The sequence below is a fragment of the Microcebus murinus genome, chromosome 3, assembly GCF_040939455.1.
Source record: "Microcebus murinus isolate Inina chromosome 3, M.murinus_Inina_mat1.0, whole genome shotgun sequence".
Lineage (NCBI taxonomy): Eukaryota > Metazoa > Chordata > Mammalia > Primates > Cheirogaleidae > Microcebus > Microcebus murinus.
The window spans coordinates 13,654,999-13,669,098 of record NC_134106.1 but is presented as its reverse complement, the minus strand read 5'-3'; the positions used below and the strand labels follow the sequence as shown (position 1 = coordinate 13,669,098).

At 34.8% G+C, this 14,100-nt stretch overlaps 1 protein-coding gene across 2 annotated transcripts in view; it reads left to right on the top strand.

Annotated features, from left to right (window-relative positions):
• SMC6 (structural maintenance of chromosomes 6) overlaps positions 1–14,100 on the top strand; it is a 79,925-nt gene that overhangs the window by 36,835 nt on the left and 28,990 nt on the right. For both annotated transcript variants that reach the window (XM_012755433.3, XM_012755436.3), the window contains exons 14-18: positions 970–1,148; positions 2,218–2,422; positions 8,105–8,219; positions 9,422–9,582; positions 13,199–13,334. In XM_012755433.3, coding sequence (XP_012610887.1) covers positions 970–1,148; positions 2,218–2,422; positions 8,105–8,219; positions 9,422–9,582; positions 13,199–13,334 — 796 coding nt within the window. The remainder of the gene's footprint in view (positions 1–969; positions 1,149–2,217; positions 2,423–8,104; positions 8,220–9,421; positions 9,583–13,198; positions 13,335–14,100) is intronic.

The following is a 14,100-nucleotide window of genomic DNA, read 5'->3' as shown; positions in this document are numbered from 1 at the left end:
AGAGTTCTATTTAACTCACACAAGTTTTGAGCCCAGGGCCTTGTGAAACATAACGTAACTCACATGTCTCTTCACCTTAGGAGCCACGAGAACTATTTTTCAAGTTGTGTATAACTCATGCACAGAAAAAAAATAAAATATAACAAGTTTTTCATTAAATTTGTTTTGTTTTTGAAGTTTTTAGTCTATTTTAATAAAACACTATGGCTCCAAGGAAACATTTTTTTTTTCTAATGTGGCACTCAGTGTGTTAAAGTCACTTTTTTTAAAAATTGCAGCATATTATGGGGGTACAAATTTTAAGGTTTCAAATAATGCCCTTGCCCCCCTCCCCTCACAAGTCTGATCTTCAAGCATGACCATCCCCCAGACAGTGCACTTTTTAAAAGACTTTTCTGGCTGGGTGCAGTGGCTCACGCCTGTAATCCTAGCACTCTGGGAGGCTGATGTGGGCGAATCGTTTGAGCTCAGGAGTTCGAGACCAGCCTGAGCAAGAGTGAGACCCTGTCTCTACTAAAAATAGAAAGAAATTAGTTGGACAACTAAAAATATACATAGTAAAAATTAGCCGTGCATGGCCATTCGTGCCTGTAGTCCCAGGTACTCTGGAGGCTGAGGCAGAAGGATCACTTGAGCCCAGGAGTTTGAGGTTGCTGTGACCTAGGCTAACGCCATGGCACTCTAGCTAGGGCAACAGAGTGAGACTGTCTCAAAAACAAAGACTTTTCTTACACTTGTTGAGTTGAACAATTTCCAGGATTCCTAGTCCATAACTATTGTCACTTTTTTATGCCAAGTTTTGAGGACTTCAGACTGTTTTTCTCTGGTAACACAATTATTTTCAAATAAAGAATTCTGCTTTCGTTTTTAGGGTAGCTGGGTCATTGCTGATATTATATGGGCAAAAACTGAGTATTTCTGTATAACCATATCACATATCTGTCCTGATTATCTGCTTCTGTTTTTCAGGGGGGAAGAATTAGATGTGAAGCATATATTGAACTATCATCAGAGGCAACTGAAAGAATTAAAAGATAGTAAAACTGATCGACTAAAAAGATTTGGCCCTCATGTTCCAGCTCTTCTTGAAGCAATAGATGATGCTTATAGACGAGGACATTTTACCTATAAACCTATAGGCCCTTTAGGTATTTGTCATGATTTAGTGAGGATATAATAAACATTAGAAATAAGTTTATTTTCAGAAAGGGGTCTATTGAATCTAGTTTTAAACTCTGTTATCAAAGACCTATATAGTTATATGTGAATTTAAATTATACATATTTTTAAAAAATAAAGTAATAAAATCATGTTAAATTTTGTAGCTTTTATTTTGTATTTTTAAAGCATAAAGTAGCTAAAAGAAAGAGAACTTAAGAAAAGGAAAAGTAATTACAGAGTAGAATAATCTGGTTCTTATTTTTCTCCTGAGTGAATAAATGAATGAATATGATTGATTAATCAGAAAATCCAGTATCATTAAGATATATAGTCAAAAGAATACTCTCTGGAATTTTTGTAAGCTCTGTAAAATGACTTTCTTAGTTTCTGTTTAGGTCAGACAACATTATTTCTAAGTTCTCTTTCAGCTGTAAAATCTATGGTTATTAAATTGTTCTCATATATTTATGGTATTTTAAAAGATATTCTTAGTTTCTACTTGGGAATTATCTTTAATTCTGTACATCATTAGGTGACAATGATGCTATAATATAAATATATCTTGTTAGTAAAGTATTACATTTAAGTATTGTAGTGATGGCTCTTTATTTAAATGATATGCACCTTTACAACAGGAGCTATTTCAATGAATGAGGCTTTTTCCCCCATCCCTAATTCTAAAATCTCAATATTAGCCAGTTTTATAGAAAATAATAAAGAATCTGTAAATCTTTTGACTTGATTTTCAAAACGGTATTGAAAGGCTGGAATAATATAAACTTAGATAGAAAAGCCACTGTTGATTTACATTAGAGTGGGACAATATTTTTCACAGAATTTTGTGGATTTTCTCTTTAGTGTATCCAATGGATAAATGGAGATTTCCTACTCAGTTAAAATAAGATCTGTAATATCATTAAAACTACTTTAAATGAAAATATTTAAGTCATTATGAAATATAATAAAAACATAGTTATTACTATTTCAAAGTTATTACTATTACTATTTCAAAAATAGGTATTTATGAGCCCTTCTATAATTTTCTCCAACTTTTAGGAGCTTGCATTCATCTTCGGGACCCTGAGCTTGCTTTGGCTATTGAATCTTGCTTGAAAGGACTTCTACAAGCCTATTGTTGCCATAATCATGCTGATGAAAGAGTCCTTCAGGCACTGATGAAACGGTTTTATTTACCTGGGACCTCACGGCCACAGATCATAGTTTCTGAATTTCGGAATGAGATGTATGATGTAAGACACAGGTAAAGCATCAGTAATTAAATACTATTTCTAGTTTTGCTTAATCATATGCAAGATTGGAAAGAGTTAAAAGAGTTTTAATGTTAATCATATCTTTACTACTGATTTGTACAATTATATCAACCCACTTTAATTTCTGTCTAGGCCTTGGTTCTAGGCATTAGAGAAACAAAGATAGCTAAGAGATATCCCCTGCCCTTGAGGTCTGACGTGTGGAAGACAATATGAGGAAGCAGATGTAATATGGCATAGAAATTATACCAGTGAAGGAAATGATGCAGACCTAACCAAATTAAAAGGAAGGTCCTGAGGAAGACCAGAGGCACTCGTTGCTCACAGTTTCATAGACTCTATAAAGAGCTGTAATTATTTTCTTTGATGGCCTATCAAGTTTTTTTAAGAACTCAATACCCAAACTAGTCTCTTTGCTAACTGCTGATTAATCACTTTACTTTAAAAATAGATAAATGTATCTAACCCCAGATTGCATTTAAATTTTTTTTCTCCCATCTCTGCTTTTTTAAATATATAATAAAACTATTTTTGTTTTTTTTTTATTTGAGACAGAGTCTTGCTCTGTCATCTGAGTAGGTGCGGTAGCATCATCATAGCTCACTGCAACCTCAAACTCCTGGGCTCAGGTGATCCTCCTTCCTCGGCCTCCCAAGGGGCTAGAAGTACAGGCATGTACCACCACAACCAGCTAATATTTTGTAGAGATAGGATCTCAAACTCCTGAACTCAAGTAGTCCTCCCATCTCAGCCTCCCAGAATGCCAGGATTATAAGTGTGAGCCACTGTGCCCTGCCATATTTTTGCTTTTTTTTTTAATTAAGTCTAAATTTGTATACAAATAATAATTATCTCATATATTCTTTGTGGGCATAGATTAGATTGAATCACAAGATGCAGTTATAATTCAAATGATAGTAATTAACTCATATTTTAGTAGGTAGCTCAGGGAAGAATTCAGAGAAGAGATGATAAATGATTAATCTTTTAACTGATGAGTTTGTCAAGTGACAGAAAAGGTTAATTGCCTTCTACATAAATAGAATTCTGTGTACAAAACGTATGGAGGCATGACATTGTAAGTTATTTTGCAAAAAATGGTATTTGCAGTTTTGATAGAAAGGAACAGGTTGACAGACATTTAGGACAAAATCAATAAAACTTGTTAATTGAATGTAAGAGAGGGGAGAATCAGGATGACTCCTAGGTTTCTGTCCATAGTAATTAGTTGAAGGATATGCTGTCCGTTAATTTAGAAGAATTATATTAAAAAAGTGGATCTCTCAAAAGTATGTAAGTTCTATTTTAGTATTGTTTATTTTGAGCTTTTAGCCAAGAGATAAGTATTTGAGAGTTAGGGGTCAAAGTGTTTTCTCTGTCTGCATGAGAAGTTGACTTTAGGTTAATTTCTAGCTCTGATTCCAGGTTTCTAAAACCTAATAAAAGTGAAATTTCAATTTTGCTACCAGACAACATTGCTTATGGTAAAATGACCCCTGACAGGTTAGTTGCACCTGGACTGGGAGAACTCTAATCTTGTGGTGGGATGCCATTATGGTGACTCTTGTAATTGGGCATTTCCCTTGTGGGGAACTCGGAAACCATTCCTGTGAAATTGTTATGCGAGATACTGGCTTCTGTGAGGAATATCCTCCTTGAACCTGAACTGTCATTTTAAGACCAGAAAGTATCGTCCTAGACAGCTGGACAGCCTGTTCTATGAACTGCCATAAGGACTCCCATGAACGGGGAGAATGCCTAGCACTGCCTTGCTGGCATATATGTTTTCAGTCACTTAACAGTGTAACACACGTGGCACACGGTATCCTATGAAGGGGTGCAAAGGTGAGCTAGGTTTGTGCAGCATAATGTCAGTTTTCTTGGAAGTAGATGGGTTCATCTGCCAAGAATAGGGGCCTTGGGAGTTGGGCAGGAAGTTTGGGAGTTACCCTATTTAAGGGTTTTAAAGTAGCTGGCGAGGAGAATGAGAGAGAAGCTGACTCCAAGTACACTTTAGACACACAAGCCTGCAGGATTTTTCACTAATAATGTTTATTTACTTATAGATGTGAGTGGAGAGTATGTATTGTTGGATTAATACGCCATCAGAATTTTTTAGAGTGGGTGGATATTACAGAGGAGGGAAACAATTGAGTGTGCTGTTAAGAAAAGTAGTACAAAGAAGATGAGCCCTGGGAGCCTTCATTAGAAAGAACCATCTTAATAAAGTTAGAGAGGAAGTTTAACAGGCATGACAGCCTGAAAGAAGAGGGGCTTGTGGTAAGAGAATTGAGAATTGAAGGGAACAGGTCTAGGTGATGACAAAGTCCATATTTTGCCTTCAAGAGTAGTTTGCTGAAGCACACATTGTTGGAGTAGTGGAAGAAGTTAGATTCTAATTCTTTTGTGTGTTGACAAGGGTCTGGAAAGTGTTTAATATTCCATTTACTTTCGCTGCCTTATCAATATTTTGAAGGGATGATTTATTTTGTGAGTATGAAGAACTTTTGTCAGCATAAATTATGGTTCTAATGCTACATTTTAAAATTGGATGTATTAATGTAGAAAAGAACAATGAAATACTATTAGAGTATTAGAATGTATCAGATATCTAGGACTCGTTTTATTCATTTAGGCTTACTTTAAATAACCTGAGCACAGGTACCTAGGAAAGTGCCTAGCTCCCAGGGAGGTATTCAGGAAATGTAGTGTCCTCTCTTCCTGGCCTTGTCTCCTCTTTTCAGTGGAAGTAGAAGCGACTGAACTACTTATCTTGTTATGACCACCCAGAACCGTGTTTGCATTTGCACTTCTTGCCCCATCTCAATAGAAGAAATATTCTTCTAAAGCTATTCTACTTGTGCCCTGAATTGTATATTTACTTTCTTATCTGACTCATGAACCATTTTTTAAAATTATTTCAACCCTCTCCTGACCCGTACACTTTCCTGTTGCATTGACTTCTCTCCCCTTTATACATGCTAGCTCACTGATTTGCCTCTCTTATATTAAAAACAAATTCCTCCTGGGTGACTGCATTTACTCCTTGACCCACTATTCTTCTCTGGTCCCTGAAATCCTCATTATATTCTCAATTTATTTCCTTGTTGTCAATCCAGTGAATATATGTGTATATTATATGTATGTATTTACCTTCTCATAGACCTTAGATACTTTTAAGTACACATTGCTTGACTTCCTTAAAACTTTGTACTCCTTTTGTTACTGTGACACCATTTTCTTGGTTCTCCTACCCTTTACATGTTTCTCAGCCTATCTTGTGGGCTTTTCTTCATCTACTCCTTTGATTATGGTGCTCCCCACAGCTCTGTTCTTGGCTTATTATCCTTTCTCACTTTATGTATTATTCTTATATTCAGAGATATTAAAAATGCACCAAATTTTAAGCATATTTTCCATATTTTAATTTGATTGTGGTATTTTCCTTTTACTTTGTTTTAGAAATCCTATGTTTATATTCAATGATTTCTTTTATGCTTAATTAGGATCATAAGATTGTTTTGTTCTATAACTCCTCTAACCAGTGAGGCCTATTTTTTATCTATTTATTTATTTATTTTTGAGTCAGAGTCTCACTCTGTTGCCTGGGCTAGAGTGCTGTGGCATCAGCCTAGTTCCCAGCAACCTCAGCTCCTGGGCTCAAGCAATCCTTCTGTCTCAGCCTCCTAAGTAGCTGGGACTACAGGCACGGACCACCATACCCGGCTAATTTTTTCTATATATATTTTTAGTTGGCCAACTAATTTCTTTCTATTTCTAGTAGTGACGGGGGTCTCGCTCTTGTTCAGACTGGTTTCGAACTCCTGACCTTGAGTGATCCTCCCGCATCGGCCTCCCAGAGTGCTAGGATTATAGGCATGAGCCACTGCGTCCTGCCCCTCTTCTTTCCTATACTTATTTTCACTTCCACTTGAACTCTATCCTAAGTATATAGTTTGCTCTAAAGCAACAGGTCGATATGTATTTTCCACTTCGATATCCAATAGGTATTTCAAACTTAATGTGTAAAAGCCAAACTCCTGATTTCCACCCCAAAATCTGCTCCTTCTATAATCTTCTCCATCTTCATTTCTCAGTTGCTAAGGCCAAATACCCCATAGTCATCCAAGTCATCCAGTCATCCTTGATGCTTCTCTGCTACCCTACATCCTATCAACTGTACTTTAAAAATATATCCAGGATCTGACCACTTGTGTGGCAACCACACTGATTCAAGACATCATCATGTTTCATCGGAGTATTGCACAGGCTGACCTCTCTGCTTCTGGTTTCCTGCCACAACAGTCTAAGAACAGCAGCCAGTGTAGTCAGATCATGTCATTCCTCTGCTCAGAGTGCCCTAAGTTTTCCCATGTCTCTCTTTTATTGTAGGCCTGACTGTGACCTCTAGGCCTGCATATGATCTGTCCTCTCACCATCTTTCCTGCCCTGTCTCTGGGTGCACGCCCTGCCCTGCTTAGTCCACCACAGCACTCTGGCCTCCTTGCTTTTGTGACGTCCCTTTCAGGGCCTTTGTGATTGCTATTTCCTGTGTGTGAAATGCTCTTCTTCAGGGTACTTATGTGACTATCCCATTATGAAGTGTCTGTCCAGTGTCACCTTAATAAGGCTTTTCCTGACCTTTTTTGTGTATAAAAGCCTATGTACTACTTTTGTATTCTTTCTTTTGCTTTATTCTCTTTTTCTCTTAAATGTGAGCTCCATGAGGAAAAGGATATAGTCTGTTTTGTGTACCGCTCTCTGAACAGCACCTGCTATCTAGTAGGTGCTCAGTAAATACATGTTTACTGAATTAATGGATGAATAGGTATAAAACATATATGCAAAGGTACTTTGTTTATTTTGGAATTCTAGGACTAAGCACATTTTGTTTTGTTATTCTAAGACTAAGAAAGCACTAAGAACACTACCATCATCTTCCCGTTAGCCTTTCATTGCTCCTGTAGCTACTATTCTTAGTATCTCCATTCCTCAGTGCTGTTAATAGCTCAGATGTTTAAATTTTAGTTGAAAGATTGAATGTCATTTAAGATGCTCAAATTACAGTTCATAAGAATATCTTTTCTCTGCTATTTCCTCTGTGTTGATAGTAAACTTTCAGTTCTTCTTGTCTCATCAGTGGGAGAACTGTTTAGCTATTTAAAATGTATTTTAATTATTTGACTTTTATATTTATGTATGATAGCAGTATAATATTTAAGGAAATTGTAATTATTAATTATAACATGCAGGTGGGCATAATGATTAAGAATCTGGACTCTAGAGCTGCTTGGTTTTAATCCTAGCCTGGCCACTTAACTAGCTTTGTGATGTTGGGGAACACATTAAACTCTGAAGCATCCTCATCTGACAAAAAGTGGAGAGAATAATAGTATCTATCTTATATGGTTGTTATGAGGATTAAATGAGCTAACATTTATAATATGCTTAGAACAGTGTCTACCACATAGTATTATATAAATGTTTGCTAAATAAATAAAATAAGCCTATTACAGATTTGTTTTTAAATGTTATCAGATATTTTATATAGTCTTACTTATAATCTCACCCATTAAAAACATGTATTTATATATAATTTACTTATAAAATTTTCATATGTATATTTATTAAAATTTACAGTTAATCTTTCTATATATATTTTTGTCTCCTAGAGCTGCTTATCATCCAGAGTTTCCAACAGTTCTGACAGCTTTAGAAATAGATAATGCAGTTGTTGCAAATAGCCTAATTGACATGAGGAGCATAGAGACAGTGCTACTAATCAAAGTAAGACTAGATTCTTGCTGAATTTTATGTTTTCCTTAAATGTTTAAAACTGAATATGCTTATGTAAATTTATGGTCCTTTTTTATCGTAGAGTTGTTGATATGTTTCACTATTGCACTTTTACCTCACGAGAAAATCTATAGGATAATATAGAGCTGGTTGTGCATTTTCTGCCCCAGGAAACTTTATAACTTTCAGCTATTCTTTGTAAAATAATTTCACAAATGGATATTATTTTTTGGTGTATAGTGCTATAAAATTTATTTTGTTCATTCTTTCTTGATTGACTGCCAAATCATTTTTTATTTGCCCTTACATACATATATTATTATTGCTCTAGTTTTTAGCTGAAGTACTTTGCTTGATATTTTATAAATTCTTTCTTATGTAACTTTGCACTCTGTAAAATAAGTCGATATTTTCTCTTAATCTGTGTATGTATTTTTATGTGCTTGTTAGATCACCATACTGTTTCATCTGTTGACATAAATTTACTGAGAAGGGACAAGTAGATTCAAAACAAATTTATAATCAAGACAAACATAAATGGGTCTGTAGTCTATTTTTTTAATTCATAGAAACTGAGAAGTAATGGTCTTAGTAACCCAAATGTCTGTATATGTTTATGTTCATGTTGTAATTGTGGGTTTGGCTCTCTCATATTTTAGAAGCATACTTGAAAGAAAGTAATAAAGCCCTGTTGCAAACGTCTATCCTTGGAGAGGTTGAGTAGGCCTTGATTAAACCTAATCCTCTTTTTATGTTCGTTGGGGCTTAAATATTTCCATGCTTTCCCTACTTAATTTGGTATACTAATCTTGGAATTTGCTATTCACTCATATCTTTTCTAGGGTATAAAAGTCATTTAGAAAAAATAATCTGTATGAAGTGGCCTAATGTAAATATTTTCACTTAAAAAAGTACTTAAAATATTTTTTAATTTTAAATGGATAGCAATACTAGAATTTAAAAATAAAGCACATCTGTCCTGAAGCATTTTTTAGTGACTTTTTAAATAGTTTTAACTTTTTGAACCTTGAAAGTTGTTTATGAAATTCTTGTATTTATGGAATTATTTCATTTGAATATTTAAATAAGAATACTTGAATTAGTATAATAAGGATAGGTAGCATTTTGAAATTCTGTACATCAGGAATGCTTTCTTATAGTTTTAAAATGTATTTTCTCCTGTTTTTTTTTAGAGTAATACTGTAGCTCGTGCAGTAATGCAGTCCCAAAAGCCACCCAAAAATTGTAGAGAAGCTTTTACTGCTGATGGTGATCAAGTTTTTGCAGGACGTTATTATTCATCAGAAAATACAAGACCTAAGTTCCTAAGTAAAGATGTGGATTCTGAAATAAGGTTGGAATCAAGTTTAGCTGTACTATATTATTTTCACTGCTTCCTTTAGGGTTCTGATTCTTTCTTACTATTCTTTTAGTGGTTATTTCAATGAAGAACTACAAGTAATCTATCTCAGTACTTGGTCTTAAAAGATCACTTAGCTGGATGTAGAATTCTAGGTTGTCAGTTATTTTGCATTGTCAGTTTGACACCAGTGTTCAAGTCTGAGAACACAATGTATTATTCCCTCAACTGGCTGATCTACATATTGTTCATTACTTGTCCTCAAGGAGATAAGGATGTAAATCAGCCAGAATGTTAATCAGCCATATCTCTGTGCCCACAGAGGGCTGATTAACATTCTGGCTTGAGATCCTTATTATGTTTCTGACTGGTACTTTGAGTTGCACTATTGTGGAAAGATTAGTTGACACAATTAGAACACATTCCTAGGAAAACAGCTGCTAGAGGAGACAAATTGAGTAATTAAATGAAACTAAGAAGTATACTTAATGAGATCTCAAGAGCATACAAAAAGAATTTTTGGTGCCAAAAATCATGATTTCCTAACTGAACTGATTCAGTTGATGAATTGATGGGTGACCTGAATTAATGATTTAGAAGATCTTGAGTAGAAGAACGTAGAACTTAAATAAAAGAAATAGCTAAGAAAATTAAGCAAAAAATAATTCTAAATGCTTGTACATGTAGGGAAAATGAGAGTTTTGTTGAAATAAATTTCTTCTTTTCAAATAATATTAGTCATTTTTGTGTGATTATGAGAGCAGAAAAAAGGAAAATAACCATAATGGATATAGGAAAGTTTAGTAAAACTTATTTAGCAATAGAAAAAGTTGAATGACCAGCAACTTGGGTGTTATGGCCCTTACTTTTGCTTATTTGCATAGGGTAAGGGAATGAGGGGTGTACTATTTTAGTTAGGCTGTTGGGGAATGTTGTGTTCATCCCACACAAACATCTCACATACTCAGCTCAGGCTTAATATAGCTTTCATTAGGTAGCAAATGTTCTTTCTCCATGTCAAACTAATTAAAAACTAAGGAGGAACACTATGTGAAAATAGTTTTACCCATTAAAAGGAAGTTGTAAAATTTAGCAATTTATTAAGCAAGGTATGTTTTGTTTGTTTTTTTTATTTATTTCCAAAAGACATTTATTGATGATATGGAGGTAAATTATTGAGAAATACTTCTAACAACACATGTAAAAAATGAGACATAAATGTGCATGCGTTTATATAAATATATAGGTATTCATATGCTAAATTATTTACGTTGATTTTACCCGCAAGTGATTATGAATGATCATTACTTTCTTCTTTATATTTTTACACAGATACACAGATTTTTTTTTTTTCGGCATATTATGGGGGTACAGATTTTAAGGTTGCAATAAATGCCCTTTCCCCCCCTCCACCCACAAGTCTGATTTTCCAGCATGACCATCCCTCAGATGGTGCACATGTCACTCATTATGTATGTATATACCCACCTCTCTATCCCCTCCCCCCTTCCCAATGCCCTATTACTGTAGTACCTATGTGTCCACTTAGGTGCTACTCAGTTAATAGCAAGGTATATTGATTGCTTAAGTTTATTCTAAATGTTCAGAAAAATATATAATATATATATTTGCTCATTTTGTTGTTTTTTTATTTTTGGTGTAGGTTCTAGTTTTAAAAGTTTCTTTGGCAATTTTTTTTTTTTTTTTTTTTTGAGGCAGAGTCTCAGTCTGTTGCCCGGTTTAGAGTGCTGTGGCATCAGCCTAGCTCACAGCAACCTCAAGCTCCTGGGCTCAAGCGATCCTCTTGCCTCAGCCTCTTGAGTAGCTGGGACTACAGTCATGCGCCACTATGCCTGGCTAATTTTTTCAATATATATTTTTAGTTGGCCAATTAATTTCTTTATATTTTTAGTAGAGACGGAGTCTTGCTCTTGCTCAGGCTAGTTTTGAACTCCTGACCTTGAGCGATCCTCCTGCCTCAGCTTCCCAGAATGCTAGGATTATAGGCATCAGCCACCATGCCTGGCCTATTTGGCAATTTTTTTTAGCAAAATTACTGTATGTTAATATAAGATAAAATAAATATTTCATATTAAATCTTGAGGAGCCTAATAAATTTTTGCATCGGACCTCATTTTTATCAGAATTTTCTCTTCCTTTTCCCATTTTTATAATTAATTTATCATTTATTCAGCTAACATTTATCGAGCCTTTTTTAATTTGAAATTCTACCAAGGTAGTACAGTTATTTTATATACTATAAAATACTATATATGTTTTATTTACTATCATTTTATGTACCAGTAAAAAAGAAAAAAATGCTGCTAATTGAAGCATGGACTGGAAAATGGTTTCAGATTTTAGAGATGTTAAATTATGAAGTAATGTATACATCTTAGTAGAATATGGCCAACACCAGGGAATATTCCTTACACCAGGGAAAAGTTGTTTTTAACTGCAAAAGGTGGTTCTCTTCCACCAAGCACAAAGCTTTGGATCAGTGGGGCAGGAAAACATCACTCCTGAAGCCAGTTGATTCTGCTGTATGGAGACCCTTTTATATGGCTTTGGTATCTGCGTACTTTGTTTTCCATCTCTTTTTTTTTTTTTTTTGTCCTTCTCTTCCCCTTCACTCCCCACACATTCTTAGCATTCACCAATAAAATATTAAGCTATTAGTTTTATCTGTCTTTGTCACTCTATGCCTTTGTGTGTTTCTTTCTGTCTTCTCCCCTAGGTGGTCCAACTGATTGAAAACTTTAGAGAAAGCAATTCTGTTGTCTCTTTTCTTAGACTCATTCTCATGTTCCTTTAGTACTGTGGACATATAGTATAGTGTCTTGTTCACATTTTAATGTTACAATTCCTGATATTTTTCTTTTTTAGGAATCATACCTTAATTATTTCTACCTCTAACTACCACTATGCATAATGCCTGGCACACAGAAGTCAGATCATAAATACAGTTGGCCCTTGAACAACGTGAGGGTCAAGGGTGCTGCTTCTCTGTGCAGTTGAGAATCCACATATAACTTTTGACTCCCCCAGTACTAACAGCCTACTGTTGGCCTTACTGATAACAGAAACAGTCAATTAACACATATTTTGTATATTATATATTGTATTCTTATAGTAAAGTAAGGCAGAGAAAAGAATATGTTATCAAGAAAAATCATAAGGAATAGAAAGTATATTTACTTCCACATTAAGTGGAAGTGGATCATCATAAAGGTCTTCATCCTTGTTGTCTTCACATTGAGTAGGCTAAGGAAGAAGAGAAAGAGTTGGTCTTGCTGTCTCATGGGTGGTAGAGGTGGAAGAAAAGCTATGTATAAGTGGATCCACACAGTTCAAACCCATGTTGTTCAAAGGTTAAGTACTTGTTAATGAGATAAGTAAAACTAGATTCCAGTTTAGAAGATGTTTTTTGAAATTTCTACAATAGATTTTCATGTTATTAATAACTTGGTAGGATTATAGAACTAGTTTCACGGAAGAGGATTTTGCAAATAAGTTGTTACAAATAAACTTTTCTTTGTAAAGGACTAAAGTATTTGTAATATGGAGAAAAAGATTTCAAGTATTTTTTTATCCTCTCCTCTCCATCAAGCGATTTGGAAAAAGAAGTGGAAAATAAGAAGGCCCAGATATTAAATCTTCAGCAACATTTGTCTGCCCTTGAAAAGGATATTAAATGCAATGAAGAACTTCTTAAAAGGTGCCAAGTACATTATAAAGAATTAAAGGTAAAAAAATAAACATCGTTTTGTTTTTCCAATTTGTCACTTCCAAGTTAATTTTAAGATCCTATCGGGCCAGGCGTGGTGGCTCACGCCTGTAATCCTAACACTTTGGGAGGCCGAGGCAGGTGGATTGCTTGAGGTCAGGAGTTCAAAATCAGCCTGAGCAAGAGCCAGACCCCATCTCTACTATAAATAGAAAGAAATTAATTGGCCAACTAATATATATATAGAAAAAATTAGCCGGGCATGGTGACGCATGCCTGTAGTGCCAGCTACTCGGGAGGCTGAGGCAGAAGGATTGCCTGAGCCCAGGAGTCTGAGGTTGCTGTGAGCTAGGCTGACGCCATGGCACTCACTCTAGCCTGGGTAACAAAGCAAGACTCTGTCTCAAAAAAAAAAGATCCTATCATTCACTCTGAGCAATAGTTCTCAAACCTTTGGCCTCAAGCTCCTTACACTCTTCAAAGAGCTTTCATTTGTGTGGGTTATAGCTCTCAATATTTACATTTTTAAAAATTAAAACCAAAAATTTAAAAATATTTATTAATTCATTTAAAAATAATCATAAACTATATTGACATAAGTAATATTCTTTATGAAAAGTCAAAAGAAAATTTAAAACCATAAAAACTTAATGAGAAGATTGGCATTTTTTGGTAAATCTCCAATGTCTTGTTTAATAAAATTTAACTAGTTATATCAGCTTTTACATTCAGTCCGTTGTGATATTACACATCATGTAGTTATGAACCTTCTATACACTCATGAG